Here is a 17,149-nt window from a genome sequence, read left to right on the forward strand (position 1 = left end):
GATGAAAATCTGGAGCAGTTTCATTACTTCCTTCAATGCCACCTTGGCTCTCTCAGTTTTCCACTTCATGGAGTCATAGAGTCACAGAGTGATACAGCGTGGAAACACAGGCCCTTCGGCCCAACTTGCCCATGCTGGCCAACAATGTGTTTAAGAAGGAACTGCAGATGCTGGAAAATCAAAGGTAGACAAAAAGTGCTGGAGAAACTCAGCGGGTGCGGCAGCATCTATGGAGCGAAGGATTCCTTCGCTGAGTTTCTCCAGCACTTGTGTCTACCTTTGATTTTCCAGCATCTGCAGTTCCTTCTTAAACACATTGTTGGCCAGCATGGGCAAGTTGGGCCGAATGGCCTGTGTTTCCACGCTGTATCACTCTGTGACTGGAGCCAACAATGTCCCAGCTACACCAGTCCCACCTGTCTGTGTTTGGCCCATATCCCTCTAAACCTATCCTTCAGATTGTAGACTTCACAGACACAGCAAGGAAACAGGCCCTTCGGCCCACAGAGTCCGATGCTGACCCGTAGACAAGCAATATCCTACACACCAGGAACAATTCACAGAAGCCAATTAACCAACAAACCCCCAGTCTTTGGAATGTGGGAGGAAACCGGAGCACCCGGAGAAAACCCTCGTGGTCAGATTCTGTACCAGGGTCGAACCCGTGTCTCCGGCGCTGTATTGCAGGAACTCTACCGCTGAGCCGACCTCAGTCTGATATATAACTCTAAATTCCTATGAGTGGTGTGGCTGATGCTAATCTGTGTTTGAAATAGCTGAACAAACCGTGCAGTGAAGGAATTTGGAATGATCAAAGATGCTCCGATCCCCACACATCCAGAACAAATTGCATGGAGAATGGATTTCTTCCTGTTAAGAAAGAGAAAAAGGCACCGAGGGAGTCACAGAGATAAGGAAGGGTGAGGTGTGAAAAGGAGACATCAACGGGGACAAAATTCAAGGAAAATGTCGAATGCATCGTTGTTAGCGGAGGGGAAGGTTACAACGAGGCGTGCAATCAGTAAAATTTAAACAGGAGGACGGTCAAACTAGTCGGAGGACTCGGATGGGGGAGGGATGGAGAGAGAGGGAAAGCAAGGGTTACTTGAAGTTAGAGAAGTCAACGTTCATAAACGCTTCTTCCTATTAATTCTCTTGTATTAAGGAGTGATCATTTCCTCTGTTAAATCCCCACTGTCTCGGTAACACAGTGCTATTTACTGTTTGAGAAGGAACTGCAGATGCAGAACTCCCCTGCTTTCAAGAGAGAGCTAGATAGGGCCCTTAAAAATAGCGGAGTCAGGGGATATGGGGAGAAGGCAGGAACGGGGTACTGATTGTGGATGATCAGCCATGATCACATTGAATGGTGGTGCTGGCTCGAAGGGTCGAATGGCCTACTCCTGCACCTATTGTCTATTGTCTCTTGCAGATGCTGGAAAAATCGAAAGTAGACAAAAAATGCCAGAGAAACTCAGCAGGTCAGGCAGCATCTATGGAGAAAAGTAGTAGGTGACGCTTCGGGTCGAGACGCTTCTGCAGACTGTTGTCTACGGGGGGGGGGGAAGGCGAGAAAAAGAAAGGAAGAGGCGGAGACGGTAGGCTATGTGGGAGAGCTGGGAAGGGGGAGGGGAAGGAGGGAGAAAGCAAGGACTACCTTAAATTAGAGAATTCCTGGGCCTCCTCCATGGCCAGAGTGAGTCCCACCGCAAATTGGAGGAGCAGCACCTCATATTCCGCTTGGGTAGTTTACACCCCAGCGGTATGAACATTGACTTCTCCAATTTCAGGTAGTCCCTGCTTTCTCCCTCCTTCCCCTGCCCTTCCCAGCACTCCCACAGCCCACTGTCTCCGCCTCTTCCTTTCTTTTTCCCGCTCCCACCCCCCCCCCATCCGACATCAGTCTGAAGAAGGGTCTTGACCGGAAACGTCGCCTATTCCTTCTCTCCATAGATGCTGCCTCACCCGCTGAGTTTCTCCAGCATTTTTTGTCCACTTCAGTGCTATTTATTGGTGTCAATGTCAAGAGTAGAAACAAGGAACTGCAGATGCTGGTTTAGACCAAAGAAAGACACAAAGTGCTGGAGTAACTCAGCGGGTCGGGCAGCATCCCTGGATGCATCACAGCATGGTTTCCATCCAAGACCTGCAAGAAATTGCAGAGAATTGTGGACGCAGCCCAGACCATCGCACAAACCAACCTCCCTTCTATTGACTCCATCTACACCTCACGCTGCCTCGGCAAGGCCAGCAGCATCATCAAGGACCAGTCGCACCCCGGCCACTCCCTCTTCTCCCCTCTCCCATCGGGCAAGAGGTACAGAAGTGTGCAAACACACACCTCCAGATTCAGGGACAGTTTCATCCCAGCTGTTATCGGGCAACTGAACCATCCTACCACAACCAGAGAGCGGTCCTGAACTACTATCTACCTCATTGGTGACACTTGGACTGTCCTTGATCGGACTTTGCTGGCTTTGCCTTGCACTAAACGTTATTCCCTTATCATGTATCTATACACTGTGGACGGCTTGATTGTAATCATGTATTGTCTTTCCGCTGACTGGATAGCACGCAACAAAAGCTTTTCACTGTACCTCGGTACATGTGACAATAAACTAAACTGAACTGAACTGGAGAAAATGGGTGATGTTTCGGGATTTGGACCCTTCTTCAGGCTGAACGTGGGGGGGTGGGGGACAGATCCACCACCCTCTGACTAAAGAAATCCCTCCTCATCTCCTTCCTGAAGGAACGTCCTTTAATTCTGAGGCTGAGCCCTCTGGTCCTAGACTCTCCCACTAGTGGAAACATCCTCTCCACATCCACTCTATCCAGGCCTTTCACTATTCGGTGAGTTTCAACGAGGCCCCCTCACCCCCTCGTCCTTCTAAATTGAGTACAGGCCCAGCGCCGTCAAACCCTCCATCGTACGTTGACCCACTCATTCTCCTCTGGACCCTCCCCAGAGCCCAGCGCATCCTTCCTCAGATTATGGGGCCCTAAATTGGGGATGATCGGCCATGATCACATTGAATGGCGGTGCTGGCCCTTCGAGCCAGCACCGCCATTCAATGTGATCATGGCCGATCATCCCCAATCAGTACCCCGTTCCTGCCTTCTCCCCATATCCCCTGACTCCGCTATCTTTAAGAGCCCTGTCTAGCTCTCTCTTGAGCTGACAATACTCCAAATGCGGCCTAGGCCACCGGCTCTCAGCATTACATCCCTGTTTGTTTGTTTTTGGTATTCTAGCCCTCGGGAAATAAATGCTGGCATTGGGCCTGCCTTCACAGGTTTGGTTAACCCGATCCTTCCTGGGGGTCATTCTCGTGCTGTTAACGCAACTCGGTGGGGAAGAGGACCCCTCTGTTAATGAGGGCGTGTTGGTTGCTGAGGATCCCTCGGTTGCTGAAGTCTCCCATGTTACTAGCGCGATGACGCGTGCCGTTGCAGACAGACTTTTCCATGAGTTGATGTCATGGGCCTGACAGATAAATGCACAGAGCATGGCAGCAAGTCAACGCATGACATCACCAGTGGAGGTGTCCTTGGGGAGAGAAGGGTATGGGGCAAGTAATGTAAATCTGACGGAAAAAATACAAACTCCCAGCCTGACTCCAGCACAAGCTTAACTCATTCAAAACCCACGCAAAACGCATGTGCGAGGAGGTGCAGGCTGGGGTTCACGAGGGGGACAAACGCGCGTAGAGTCGCCACCTCACAGCGCCTGCTGCGCCGGGTACGATCCCGACTACAGGCCGCTGCCTGTGTGGAGTTTGCACGTTTTCCCCATGAAGAGGACGGGATATGGGCCAAATGGGACCAGTGTAGCCGGGACATTGTTGGCAAGTTGGGCCGAAGGGCCTGTTTCCCACACTGCATCACTCTATGACTCCATGACCTGCCCTGGGTTTTCTCCGAGATCTTCAGTTTCCTCCCACACTACAGACGCACAGGTTTGCCAATAAATTGGCTGGGTATAAATGTAAAAATGTCAATAGACTATGGACAATAGACAATAGGTGCAGGAGTAGGCCATTTGGCCCTTCGAGCCAGCACCGCCATTCAATGTGATCATGGCTGATCATCCCCAATCAGTTCCCCAGTCCTGCCTTCTCCCCATATCCTCTGACTCCGCTATCTTTAAGAGCCCTATCTAGCTCTCTCTTGAAAGCATCCAGAGAACTTGCCTCCACCGCCCTCTGAGGCAGAGAATTCCACAGACTCACAACTCTCTGTGAGAAAAAGTGTTTCCTCGTCTCCGTTCTAAATGGCTTACCCCTTATTCTTAAACTGTGGCCCCTGGTTCTGGACTCCCCCAACATCGGGAACATGTTTCCTGCCTCTAGCGTGACCAAACCCTTAATAATCTTACATGTTTCAATAAGATACCCTTTCATCCTTCTAAACGCCAGAGTGTACAAGACCAGCCGCTCCATTCTCTCAGCATATGACAGTCCCACCATCCCGGGAATTAACCTTGTAAACCTACGCTGCACTCCCTCAATAGCAAGAATGTCCTTCCTCAAATTAGGGGACCAAAACTGCACACAATACTCCAGGTGTGGTCTCACTAGGGCCCTGTACAACTGCAGAAGGACCTCTTTGCTCCTATATTCGACTCCTCTTGTGTGTAGGATAGTGTTAGTGTGCGGGGATCGCTGGTCGGCGCGGACTCGGTGGGAAAGGGCCTGTTTCCGGCGCTGTATCTCAAAACTAAACTAAACGAGGAACTGCAGATGGTGCTTTCTACGAAGAAAGGCACAAAGTGCTGGAGTAACTCAGCATCTCTGGAGGACATGGATAGGTGATGTTGCATAACATCATAGGTTCATGTCATCGGAGCAGAATTAGGCCATTCGGCCCATCAAGTCGACTCCGCCATTCAATCAAGGCTGATCAATCTCGCCCTCTCAACCCCATTGTCCTGCCTTCGTCCCGTGACCTGAGGGCTTTCTGGGTTTATTAGGCTATGTCTCCATGACTATGTGAACATGGCTATGACAAGGACTATCATTCTATGAATCTGATTCTATGACTGTCTGGCGATGACTATGACTCTCTGAACCTATAAATAAGACTACGAATCTATGATTGTCTCTGTGTCTCTGTGTCTCTGTGTCTCTGTGTCTCTGTGTCTCCGTGTCTCTGTGTGTCTCTGTGTCTGTGTCTCTGTGTATCTGTGTCTCTGTGTCTCTGTGTCTCCGTGTCTCTGTGTCTCTGTGTCTCTGTGTCTCCGTGTCTCTGTGTCTCTGTGTCTCTGTGTCTCTGTGTCTCTGTGTCTCTGTGTCTCTGTGTCTCTGTGTCTCCGTGTCTCCGTGTCTCTGTGTCTCTGTGTCTCTGTGTCTCCGTGTCTCCGTGTCTCTGTGTCTCTGTGTCTCTGTGTCTCTGTGTCTCTGTGTCTCTGTGTCTCTGTAACTCTGTGTCTCTGTGTCTCTGTGTCTCTGTGACTGTGTCTCTGTGTCTCTGTGTCTCTGTGTCTCTGTGTCTCCGTAACTCCGTGTCTCCGAGTCTCTGTGACTCTGTGTCTCTGTGTCTCTGTGTCTCCATGTCTCTGTAACTCTGTGTCTCTGTGTCTCTGTGTCTCTGTGTCTCTGTGTCTCCATGTCTCTGTAACTCTGTGTCTCTGTGTCTCTGTGTCTCTGTGTCTCTGTGTCTCTGTGTCTCTGTGACTCTGTGTCTCTGTGTCTCTGTGTCTCTGTGTCTCTGTGTCTCTGTGACTCTGTGTCTCTGTGACCCTGTGTCTCTGTGTCTCTGAGTCTCTAAGCAGTGGCGGACTGGGTCTAAAAATATTGGTTGCCAGGAGACAAAAGGGGCCCACTTCATCAGGGGCCCACTTGATATAGGGGGCCCACTTCATCAGGGGCCCACTTGATATAGGGGGCCCACTTCATCAGGGGCCCACTTGATATAGGGGGCCCACTTCATCAGGGGCCCACTTGCCATCGGGCAAGCTGACACCCTGGCCAGTCCACCACTGTCTTTGGGTCTCTGTGACTCTGTGACTGTGACTCTGTCTCTTTGACTCAATGACTCAGGTGTGTATTTCTGTCCTGTCCACAGGTGATCAAGTCTGGGGTGGAGACAACCTGCAAGTGCCACGGTGTATCAGGATCTTGCACGGTGCGGACCTGCTGGAGGCAGCTGGCCCCGTTCCATGAGATCGGCAAGCTGCTGAAGCTGAAGTACGAGACGGCACTGAAGGTGGGCAGCACCACCAACGAGGCAACGGGCGAGGGGGACATCACGCCGCCCAAGAAGCCCCCCGCCCCCGCCGCCCCCGCTGCTGCCGCCCACCACCACCAGATCCCAAGGACTACTGACCTGGTGTACATCGACGACTCGCCCAGCTTCTGCCGGCCGAGCAAGTACTCGCCGGGCACCGCCACCAGGAAGTGCTACAAGGACAAGAACTGCGAGAGCATCTGCTGTGGCAGGGGCCACAACACCCAGAGCAGGGAGGTGAAGAGGCCGTGCCAGTGCCAGGTGCGCTGGTGTTGCTACGTGGAGTGCAAGCAATGCATGCAACAGGAGGAGATCTACACATGCAAAGACTAGCCCGCTTGGCAGAGTCGAGCTGAGAGAGAGGGCAAGGGAGCAGAGCGGAGATGGGGGAGTAGTGTGTGTGTGTGTGAGGGGGGTGGTTTGGGGGGGGGGAATGGACCCGCTCGAAGAAAGGACAAAGTCAAATCCCAGAAGCAGACTGTCTCCGGCGACTATCCACGACTCCAACGACCGCGGCAAGTTGCGCTTGACTGGCTGGGACGGTCGTAAGTCGGCTTCAACTCCCCACCAAAGTATCTTTGCTCCCCCACCAGCCGTCGCGGGGCACGGTGAACTGCCGAGGAGTGAACTTTAACGCGTGGCGTGAAGACCTGGGGCCACTAGGAGCAAATGGCTCGGAGGTTGGACAACTTTTGGCTCCAATTAAAAAATGACCGCTGGCCTTCGTTCAGGCCAACCCGCTCAGAGGTCCAAAGCAACCCCCCCCCCCCCCCACATTGAAGTTCCACTGAACAAACTTTCTCAATGAAGCTTCCCAAATATTGGGAGCGTGGAGAGACGGGAAAGGCTCGACAACTCCATCAAAGGGTGCAACTGTGAAGAAATAGATTGTCAAGGCCATTTGTAACCAACGACATAGGGTGACAGACTTTGGTCGAAAGGTCCAGCATGGGAACAGGCCCTTCGGCCCGCCGAGTCCACGCCGAACCGTTCAATGCTATCCCACTTTTCTCATCCACCCGCTACACACTAGAGCCTCTCCATCTTGTACGGAGAGCAATTTCACCCAGCTATCCATTGCACTGGTCCTTAGACCCACCGGGTCCGCGCCGACCAGCAATCCCCGCACATTAACACCATCCGACACACACTAGGGACAGTTTTTTACATTTATACCAAGCCAATACATACCTATACATACCTATAAAAAGTCTTTGGAGTGTGGGAGGAAACCGAAGATCTCGGAGAAAACCCACGTGGTCTCGGGGAGACATAGAAACATAGACCTGGTATTTTCAGGCCCTGCTCAGTAGTCTGGATCCCGGGGGGTAGGGTGTACTGCCCTTGTGTGCTGAACGTGCCCCCCATCGAGGGCAATGAATGGTGGGGGGGGGGTGTTGGGGGGGGGCGGAGGATGAGCAGACGGCAAGCCCGGTGGGCAGCAGAGACTGTGTGAGACCCCCCCCACCGTTCATTTAACCGCGATCTCCTGAACTTCTATCTGACTTGGTTTCCAGCATTCTGGACGATTCTGGTTTCCCTCCTCGCTCCAAGTAGAATCGGGAAAACAAAGTCAATGTCAATTTCACCCGAAGGTGCAGTGATATGAATTTGCCAGCAGCGATACACTTCAAAAGAGAACACACAATACACAATAAGATTTAACACAAACATCCTTTAACACAAGATGCTTTAAAAGAACGCAAGAAATTGTTCTGGGAAGAGTGGCAATAGACAATAGGTGCAGGAGTAGGCCATTTGACCCTTCGAGCCAGCACCACCATTCAATGTGATCATGGCTGATCATCCCCAGTCAGTACCCCGTTCCTGCCTTCTCCCCATATCCCCTGTTTATCTTGGAGATATCTTGGTGGCCCATGGGACCTGCATATCCCAAATTCACATGATATAGGAGTAGAATTAGGCCGAATGGCCCATTGAGTCCATTCTGCCATTCAATCGTGGCTGATCTAATCCCATTTTCTCCATTTGAACACAGTGGTGGTCACACACCCTTGAATCCGATGGCTATTGAGTGCTGGGGTCTTAGAAGATTTTCTCCGGGATCTGTGCCAATGGACATAAAATAAAAAGTCTATTTATATCAGCGCTGGTGTGCTGCCCTCAACTTAGCCCTAACTCATATAAAGGTCCATAAACCTTGCATAGTTTCGTGCCCCCCCCCCCAGAGCACGGTTTGCGAGTTCCCACGCTCCAAAGACGGAATTATATCATCACCTTTATGGTATCCCTAATAAAACCAAGCCAGTCGGCCTCTGTGGATGCTCGCTGATTGTTTGTGGTTCTCTCTGCGAGATGGGGAACGCACAAACCATGCGTGGGACATATGTGAGGCGCAAAGCCATTTAGAACGGAGACGAGGAAACACTTTTTCTCACAGAGAGTGCTGAGTGTGGAATTCTCTGCCTCAGAGGGCGGTGGAGGCGGGTTCTCTGGATGCTTTCAAGAGAGAGCTAGATAGGGCTCTTAAAAATAGCGGAGTCAGGGGATATGGGGAGAAGGCAGGAACGGAGCACTGATTGGGGATGATCAGCCATGATCACATTGAATGGCGGTGCTGGCTAGAAGGGCCGAATGGCCTACTCCTGCACCTATTGTCTATTGTCTATATAAAGCAGTCCAGGCGCAGCCTGTTGAGCTGAGTTAAGCATGGAAGGCCCTTCAGCCCATCGTTTGACGTTATCCCGCATTCTCGTCCACTCCCTACACACCAGGAAGGGGGGGGGGGGGCAATTTTTACAGAGGGCTGATTGACCTGCAAACCCCGCACGTATTTGGGAATGTGGGAGGGAACCGGAGCACCCGGAGCAAACCCACGCGGTCCCAGGGAGAACGTGCAAACTCCACATACACACACACTAGACACACACACACACACACACACACACACACACACACACACACACACACACACACACACACACACACACACTAGACACACACTAGACACACACACACACACACACACACACACACACACACACACACACACACACACACACACACACACACACACACACACACACACACACACACACACACACACACAGACAGTGGCCGAGGTCGGGATCGAACCCCCGGGTCTCTGGCGCCGTGAAGCTGAGGCTTTGCCCGCTCTGTGTGTTCCTGTCACCCATCCCTTCTCTCCAGAGACGCTGCCTGTCCCGCTGAGTTGCACCTACCCGCCCCCCCAGCGTTTTATATCCATCTTCAGCCTTCCACCAAGATGGACTTGCAGAGCCAGAGCAACATATATGTACCATTCTCACTCCCTCGTTTACATGACTGAAAGATAGCACTGGACACTAAAGTCGGCAGGTTCTTGTGCAGAGCCAACTGTGGGACACCGTCTACTCCTGCCGGCCACCATCGGCCGCGGCAAGAATGCGAATTTGTCACCGAGTTTGTGCTCTTTCAGAGCGAAGGCTGGCAGATCCTCTTCCAAAGACACGGCAGGGCACGCTGCTAAAAAAAAATGGCCGCCACCAACGTCAACCCTATTGTCCTTCATTTGGTCTGACCACCTGGAGGTCTGCAACTTAGGTAATGGCAGTGATCGCCTGTTTGACACATGGAGCGAACGCGGCCCGGGAAAAAAAGGCCCTTCGGCCCAACTCCTCCATGCCGACCATCTATCTGAGCCATGCCGGCCATTTGGCCCCTGGCCCTCCAAAACCTTTCCTATCCAAGTGTCTCACTCTGTGTCACACTGACAAGACGTATCGCCAAGCGCATGCGTGGAAACTACTCTGGAACCCCGACCAGTCCCCTCATTTCTCCAGCCGTACCCCCCAACTTCAAGGCGAGGGAAGTTGAGGAGACTGCAACACAGGAGCAACACAGGAATATCAGTGAGATATTCAGAGACCATGAAGCTGGAATTTCTGATCGTATGGTTGCTCTGTGGCAAGACGAGATGCAGTGGTCTGTGCTACTTGCTCCTAGACCTAGATGACACCAGCATGCCCCTGTATATAGTATTAATCATATTATACTGGTCGCATCTAGCCATAGAATATCAATCCATTTTGGGTGAGTCGTGGAGTCAAGCCTCACGCCACAGAAACAAGGCCCTTCGGCCCGCCCATGCCGACCCAAACGCGAGGATCTAATTGGAGTGCAGGCGATGAACGGATTAATGAATGAATGAATAGGTTTATTGGCCAAGTATGCTCACATACAAGGAATTTGCCTTGGTGCTCCGCCCGCAAGTGACAACACCACATACAGAGACAGTTAAGAATGACACATAAAACGTTAAGCATGAAACATTAACGACCGCGGAGCTGAGCTGTTTCTACGTTGAGCGACCAGCAGCCGCTCCGCCATCGATCACAAACATGACCCGACCATCAATGTTCTTGATCGGTCGTCAATAAACGGCGAGATGCGGTTTTGGCCACGGGACTGATCCACAAGCGGCGAGTCGTGGCTGTTCGCTCTCCCAATATCCACCGTGGCCGCCTTGGCCTCTACTCAGACATACACACCTTGCTTCCATGAACATCGAAGACCTTCGACTGAAGAAAAATCGGATTACTACTTTATTTTTTTATTTTTTGGGGACTTTGACAGGATTTCGTGCCATGGTGTGTGTAGATGCTGGTTTCGACCAAAGGCAATAAAGCTGGAGTAACTCGGCGGGTCGGGCAGCATCTGCGGGGAGAAGGAACGGGCGACGTTTCGGATCATCGGCCTGAAGGTCAGTGAGGCATTCAGAGACCACGGAAGCTGCAAACTTCAAGTCTGAAGAAGGGTCTCGACCCGAAACGTCGCCCGTTCCTTCTCTCCAGAGATGCTGCCTGTCCCGTTGAGTTACGCCAGCCTTTTTCACGTCTATCGACGATGTCGCTCGCAGTGAGTCTGGGGACATATTCTTCCTCGTTCAACCAATACTTTGAATGACTTCATATGGAAAGCACTCGGGTCACTTGGGTCTGTAGGGAGATGAGACAAGAAGACCCAAGACACGGGATGCAAGAACTGGTCAAAGGGCTACTTCATCGAGAGAGGAGATGAGAGTGTGAGACGCGTGTGGCTGTGGTGAATAGCCTCACATTGTATAGAATTATCGAGACAAATGCTGACTTCCTTTATGTGTTTTGGTGAAGCGATGTATTAATGTACCATATGCCCCACTTATAACACACCCCAGTATTATATATCATCTTCATCGGTGGGAGGGGGGAGCTGGAAACGCCTTCAGTGGCCCAGTGGGGATGTGCATATCCTGGCTAGGGATCTCTCTCTCATCCAGGACAAAGCCATTGTCATCCGACCAGCCTTTAGCTAAAGAGGGCAGGGCATGAACTATAACGCCTACTCCAGGCTGCTGTCCAGTGAATCCAATTGGCAGTTGTGTGTAAACACCAGGAAATGCAGGTGCTGGCTAACAAAACAAGACACAGAGTGGTGGAGTAACTCAGCAGGTCAGGCGGATCAGTCTGAGGAAGGGTCCCAACCCAAAACGTCGCCTGCCCATGTCCTTCAGAGATGCTGCCTGACCCATTGAGTTACTCCAGCACGGTGTGGCTTTTTTGGCAGTTGTATATATCTGTGCGTGTGTGTCTGTGTGGGTGAGTGTATGTGAATGTGTGTGTGCGTGAGTGTGTATGAGTGTGTGTGCGTGAGTGTGTGCGTGAGTGTGCAAGTGTGTGTGTGAGTGTGCATGAATGTGTGTGTGCGTGAGTGTGTGTGAGTGTGCTTGTGTGCGTGTGATCGTGCATGAGTGTATGTGGATGTGTGTGCGTTTGTAAATGTATGCGAGTGCGTGTGTGTGTGCATGAGTGAATGTGAGTGTGCGTGTGATCGTGCGTGAGTGTGTGTGTGTTTGTGTGTGTGAGTGTATATGAATGTGTGTGTGTGTCTGTGAGTGTATGTGAATGTGTGTGAGTGTGCATGTCTGACTGCGTGTATGTGAATGTGTGTGTGTGAATGTGTGATGTATGTGTGTGAGTGTGCATGTGTGTGTGACAGTGCGTGTGTGTGTGTAAGTGTGTGTGAGTGAGCGTGTGTGTAAGTGTGAGTGCGTGTATGTAAGTGTGTGTGAGTCTGCGTGTGTGTAAGTGTGTGAGTGTGCGTGTGAGTGTGCGTGTGTGTAAGTGTGCGTGAGTGCGCGTGTGTCCATCCACACACAAGTGCCTTGAATTGAGAGGAGGCTAGTAATATGGAGATGGCAAAAGGTACCAAATTCTGAAAAATGACCATTGCAACAAATGCAACAAAAATCAAGATGAGGGCAAGCAAACGTAAGGAGCACAGGGTGTGTTACAAGTGAACGGTGCAGTGCGGAGTATATTGACCCTGGTAGCAGTATCTGAAGAGTTTCTACCACAGTGTACCACTGGCTGATAGAAGTGTGGCCATTGCTGTAACCTATATTATACAGTCACGGGACGAGTCAGTTCTAATCATAAATATATATATAAATATATATTATATATATAAAAGTATAAGATATATTGATGTTAGTGAGAGGGATGAGGTGCAATGACTGTATGTGGATGTTGTACGTGTGTGTGAGGGCAAAACGTGATCAGATTGTCTCCAGAAACATCAGGCAGCGTCTGCCTCAGGTCACTCATTGTGAGCGCGTGTGTGTGTTTGCACGTCTGCGTGTGTGTGTGTGAGTGTGTGTGGGTGTTCAGTTTCAGTTCAGTTTATTGTCACGTGTACCGAGGTACAGTGAAAAGCTTTGTGTGTGTGTGTGTGTGTGTGTGTGTGTGTGTGTGTGTGTGTGTGTGTGTGCGTGTGTGTGTGCGTGTGTGTGTGTGTGTGTGGGTGTGTGCGTGCGTGCATCTGTGTGCGTGTGTGTTGGTACGGCTGTCCGTGTGTGTGTGTTCTTGAAGATGGAAATCTAACAGGAAGATTTGAGGTCATCTGACATTTCTGGCTCACAGAACCCCCCCCACCCTCAGTAGGTTTTCTAAGCAGAATTAGGCCATTCAGCCCATCAAGTGATCGCTGGTCGGTGTGGATTCGGTGGGCCGAAGGACCTGTTTACACGCTGTAAGTCTAAGTAGTGAGGGCGACTGATTAATATGGCTTGCGAAACATAAAATGCTCCTTGCCTACCTGAAAATGGCCCCGAACATGCTTCATTGGACTTAGGTAGAAACTAAGGGCGGCACGGTGGCGCAGCGGTAGAGTTGCTGTCGTACAGTGCCGGAGACCCAGGTTCGATCCTGACTACGGGCGCTGTCTGTACGGAGTTTGTACCTTCTCCCCGTGGCCTGCGTGGGTTTCCTCCGAGATCTTCGGTTTCCTCCCACACTCCAAAGTCGTACAGGTTTGTAGGTTAATTGGCTTGGTGTAAATGTGAAAACAACTGTCCCTAGTGTGTGTAGGATAGTGTTATCGTGCAGGGATCACCGGTCGGTGAGGGCTCGGTGGCCCGAAGGGCCGGTTTCCACGCGATATCTCTAAACTAATCTGAACAAAATTAAGTCAAAGGTCATCGGCGTCGGTGATCAAAATGTTGGCCAGTTTTAGGGCCGGGAGCCGTAGATGCAAGAAGAGATTTGGGAAGTGTTTCAGTATCTCAGGTCTAGTGTTTTTGGAGACTGGTATTGGTTACAGATATGGGAGTCAAGGCGATGGAGGATTGGGTAGGATTGGTTGCAAATGTGGACAGAAGTTCTGGAAGGATGGAAAACTAGCTGGGAAAGATTTGGAATGATCAAAACTGGAGTTAATAGCACGGAAGCAGACTCCAGCACAGACGGCTCTGGAGGCCAAGTCGGTGGATATTTTTTTAAGGCGGAGATGAATAGATTCTTGATTAGTACGGGAGTCAGCGGTTACGGGGAGATGGCAGAGGAATGGGGTTAGGAAGGAGAGATAGATCAGCCATGACTGAATGGCGGGGTCGACTTGATGGGCCGAATGGCTCCTATCACTTGTGGCCTTATGAAGCGGGGAAATTAAATTACCCACTGAGCCAGACAGTTGTTATAATTTTATTTGTATATTAGAAGAAAATTATGAAGAATGACAGGCAAAAAAAAAAATGTTTTTAGAAGATGAGATGAGAGAGAGATAAAATAATAATATGCATAGCATGAAACGTATTACGCCATAGATTACTTTAATCAAATTTGATTCACAGTTGGATAGATTGTTTGTGTAAATATTAAACCTCAACTTTCATTGCAGTTAAGATTCTTAAGGGCCTGTCCCACTTGGAATTCTCTGCCTCAGAGGGCGATGGAGGCCGGTTCTCTGGATGCTTTCAAGAGAGAGATAGATCGGGCTCTTAAAAATATCGGAGTCAGGCGATATGGGGAGAAGGCAGGAACGGGGTACTGATTGTGGATAATCAGCCATGATCACATTGAATAGCGGTGCTGGCTCGAAGGGCCGAATGGCCTACTCCTGCACCCATTGTCTATTGTCTATTGTCTATTGACTTCATTTGCACATCAGGCAGGTGGCGTACATCCCAAAATCCTGGGGCGCCGTGCGCGACCGCACGTCGCTGCCTACGTCACCACGCACTATGCGCGCATCACGTGTGCGTAAATGATGTAGCGTAAATGACGCGCAAATGACGCCCGAGTGGGACAGGCCCTTTACAGTTTACAGTTCAGTTTATTGTCACGTGTACCGAGGTACAGTGAAAAGCTTTTGTTGCGCGCTATCCAGTCAGCGGAAAGACAATACATGATTACAATCGAGCCGTTTACAGTGTACAGATACATCGTGAGGGAATGACGTTTAGTGCAAGGTAAAGCCAGCAAGGTCTGGTCAAGGATAGTCCGAGGGCCACCAACGAGGTAGATAGTAGTTTGGTTGGTCACCGGGTGCTGGGATTCGAAGTGTGGACAGATCTAAGCAGTTTAAGAAGATTGTTGTTAAAGTAAGAAATGGAGGGGTAGAGATTTGAGAGGGTGGTGCGATGGTAATGTGTGATTGTAGATCTGCTTCTGTGGCCGGCACGCAGATAGTCACCTGTGTTGGACGCCATCTTGGAATCATCCTTTGGTGTATCTGAGGTGGACTCTCATGTAGTGAGGGGCGAATGTGTTTGTTTAGTGTTACACCTTTGTTCTGCAGTTCCTACACCCTCATTCTCCCTAAGCTACAAGGGATAAATCACTCCCCGGTCTAATATTTGGGGAAAGACCAGGTGCTGGAGGGACTCAGTGGGTCAGGCAGCATCTGTGGAGGATGGAATGACCAGGAAATGAGTCCGATCAGACTCTGAAACCTTCTCCTGACCCAAAACGTCACCAGCCTCTGTTCTCCATGGATGCTGCCGGACCTGCTGAGTTTTAGTTTAGTTCAGTTTAGAGATACAGCGCGGAAACAGGCCATTCGACCCACCGAGTCTGCGCCGACCAACGATCACCCCGACACTAATTCTATCTTACTCACTAAAGAAAATTTACCGAGGCCAATTTACCGGCAACCACCTGAAACCTCCAGGAACCGCACGGAAACCTTGGGTGGGGCGCAAAGTCTCCAGAGGTTTCCGTTCAGGTTTCCTAAGTGGGACAGGGGCATAAACTCTCTCTTGAAAACATCCGGCGAATTGGGCCCCCCAAAATTGACCCGCAAAATAGCTTCCTGTTCAGGAGATGGATTCTTTCTCACCGATATTGGAATGAAAATACTTCCGTCTCATGATGTGGTTTCCCCTCCAAAAAAAAAACCATACAAAGGTCGGGAGGTGGATGGAGACACATTCCGTGTGTGCGGAGATGAGCATGTATGACCAGTGGTGTGCGTGTATGTGTGGGGCGGTGCCCGTGTGTGCGTGTGTGTGGTTGCTGAGGGGAGAGTGAAGGATGTCGTCTGACTTTAAAGCAGTTTCCCGCACTGAATCTGGATGCTTTCTATGTAATTATTTAAGTATATACTATTTAATGTGGACATATTTTGCTCTTGTAAATTGTAAATACTGATTTTTTTTTCTCCTGTTCTCCTGTGGTATTAATACGTCTCAGTTAGTAAGGCACATATACTTTATATTGACATTAATTAGGAATGCAATGGTCAATATTATTTCTTCTCCCTGGCTTGGTTATGTGTTCAAATTCCAACAAGTATCTAGCCGTCCAGCCTCTCGATACATCCTCGACCCAAGCACCTTATAAGCCCAGAAGACATAGGAGCAGAATTAAACCACTCAGCCCATCGAGTCAACTCATAGAGTTTTGCAGGTTGGATACAGGGTCTTGCCGACCAACATGCCCCATCGACACTAGTCCCACCTGCCTACATTTGGCCCGCATCCCTCTAAACCTATCCCATCCATCCACCCATCCAAGTTCAATGTTATGAAAGTAGCTGCCTCAACTACCCTCTCTGGCAGCTTGTTCCATACACCCACCAAAAACTGCCCCTCAGCTTCCTATTGAAACTCTCCCCCCTCACCTTAAACCTTGAAGCTGTCTGCATGTGGATTTTTCGTCCTCCCCCCGCGATGGCGTGGGTTTTCTCCGGGCGCTCCGGTTTCCTTCCCACACCCCAAAGGCGTGCGGGTTTGTAGGTTGATCGGCCCTCTGTAAATTGGCCCCCCTAGTGTGTATGGGAACGGCTGAGAAAGTGTGATGGCACTGGGCCCGTGATCGGTGGCTAGCACAGACTCGATGGGCCGAAGGGCCTGGTTCTACTCCCTATCTCTGAAAATGACTCTAAGCTAAGTGCAATGGAATCTTCCGAATAACCTGAGAACAATCCCTTCTTTTTCTCCCTGCGTGTGGCGTGCACAGACTAAAGTCGTAAGACAACTTGTTGTGTTTGATCTTCTGTTTGTGCATGTCAGGTTGATCGCATTCGTCGAAACAGACCACGTGAAGGTTGCAATCTCCCACCCCTGACAATGCAGTGTTTCTTCAGCACTGTGGTGATATCAAAACTCAATCACACAAGATGAAGTCCTTGTAACATCAGACTG

General features: G+C 50.4%; 1 protein-coding gene across 1 annotated transcript in view; it reads left to right on the top strand.

Annotated features, from left to right (window-relative positions):
• The window catches only part of wnt9a (Wnt family member 9A), a 76,470-nt gene extending 69,159 nt beyond the window's left edge, over positions 1-7,311 (top strand). The window contains exon 5 of the mRNA XM_033020417.1: positions 6,067-7,311. Within this exon, the coding sequence (XP_032876308.1) occupies positions 6,067-6,561 (495 nt within the window). The 3' untranslated portion in view covers positions 6,562-7,311. The remainder of the gene's footprint in view (positions 1-6,066) is intronic.
• Positions 7,312-17,149: the final 9,838 nt, after the last annotated feature.

Source organism: Amblyraja radiata, chromosome 4 (genome assembly GCF_010909765.2).
Source record: "Amblyraja radiata isolate CabotCenter1 chromosome 4, sAmbRad1.1.pri, whole genome shotgun sequence".
NCBI lineage: Eukaryota > Metazoa > Chordata > Chondrichthyes > Rajiformes > Rajidae > Amblyraja > Amblyraja radiata.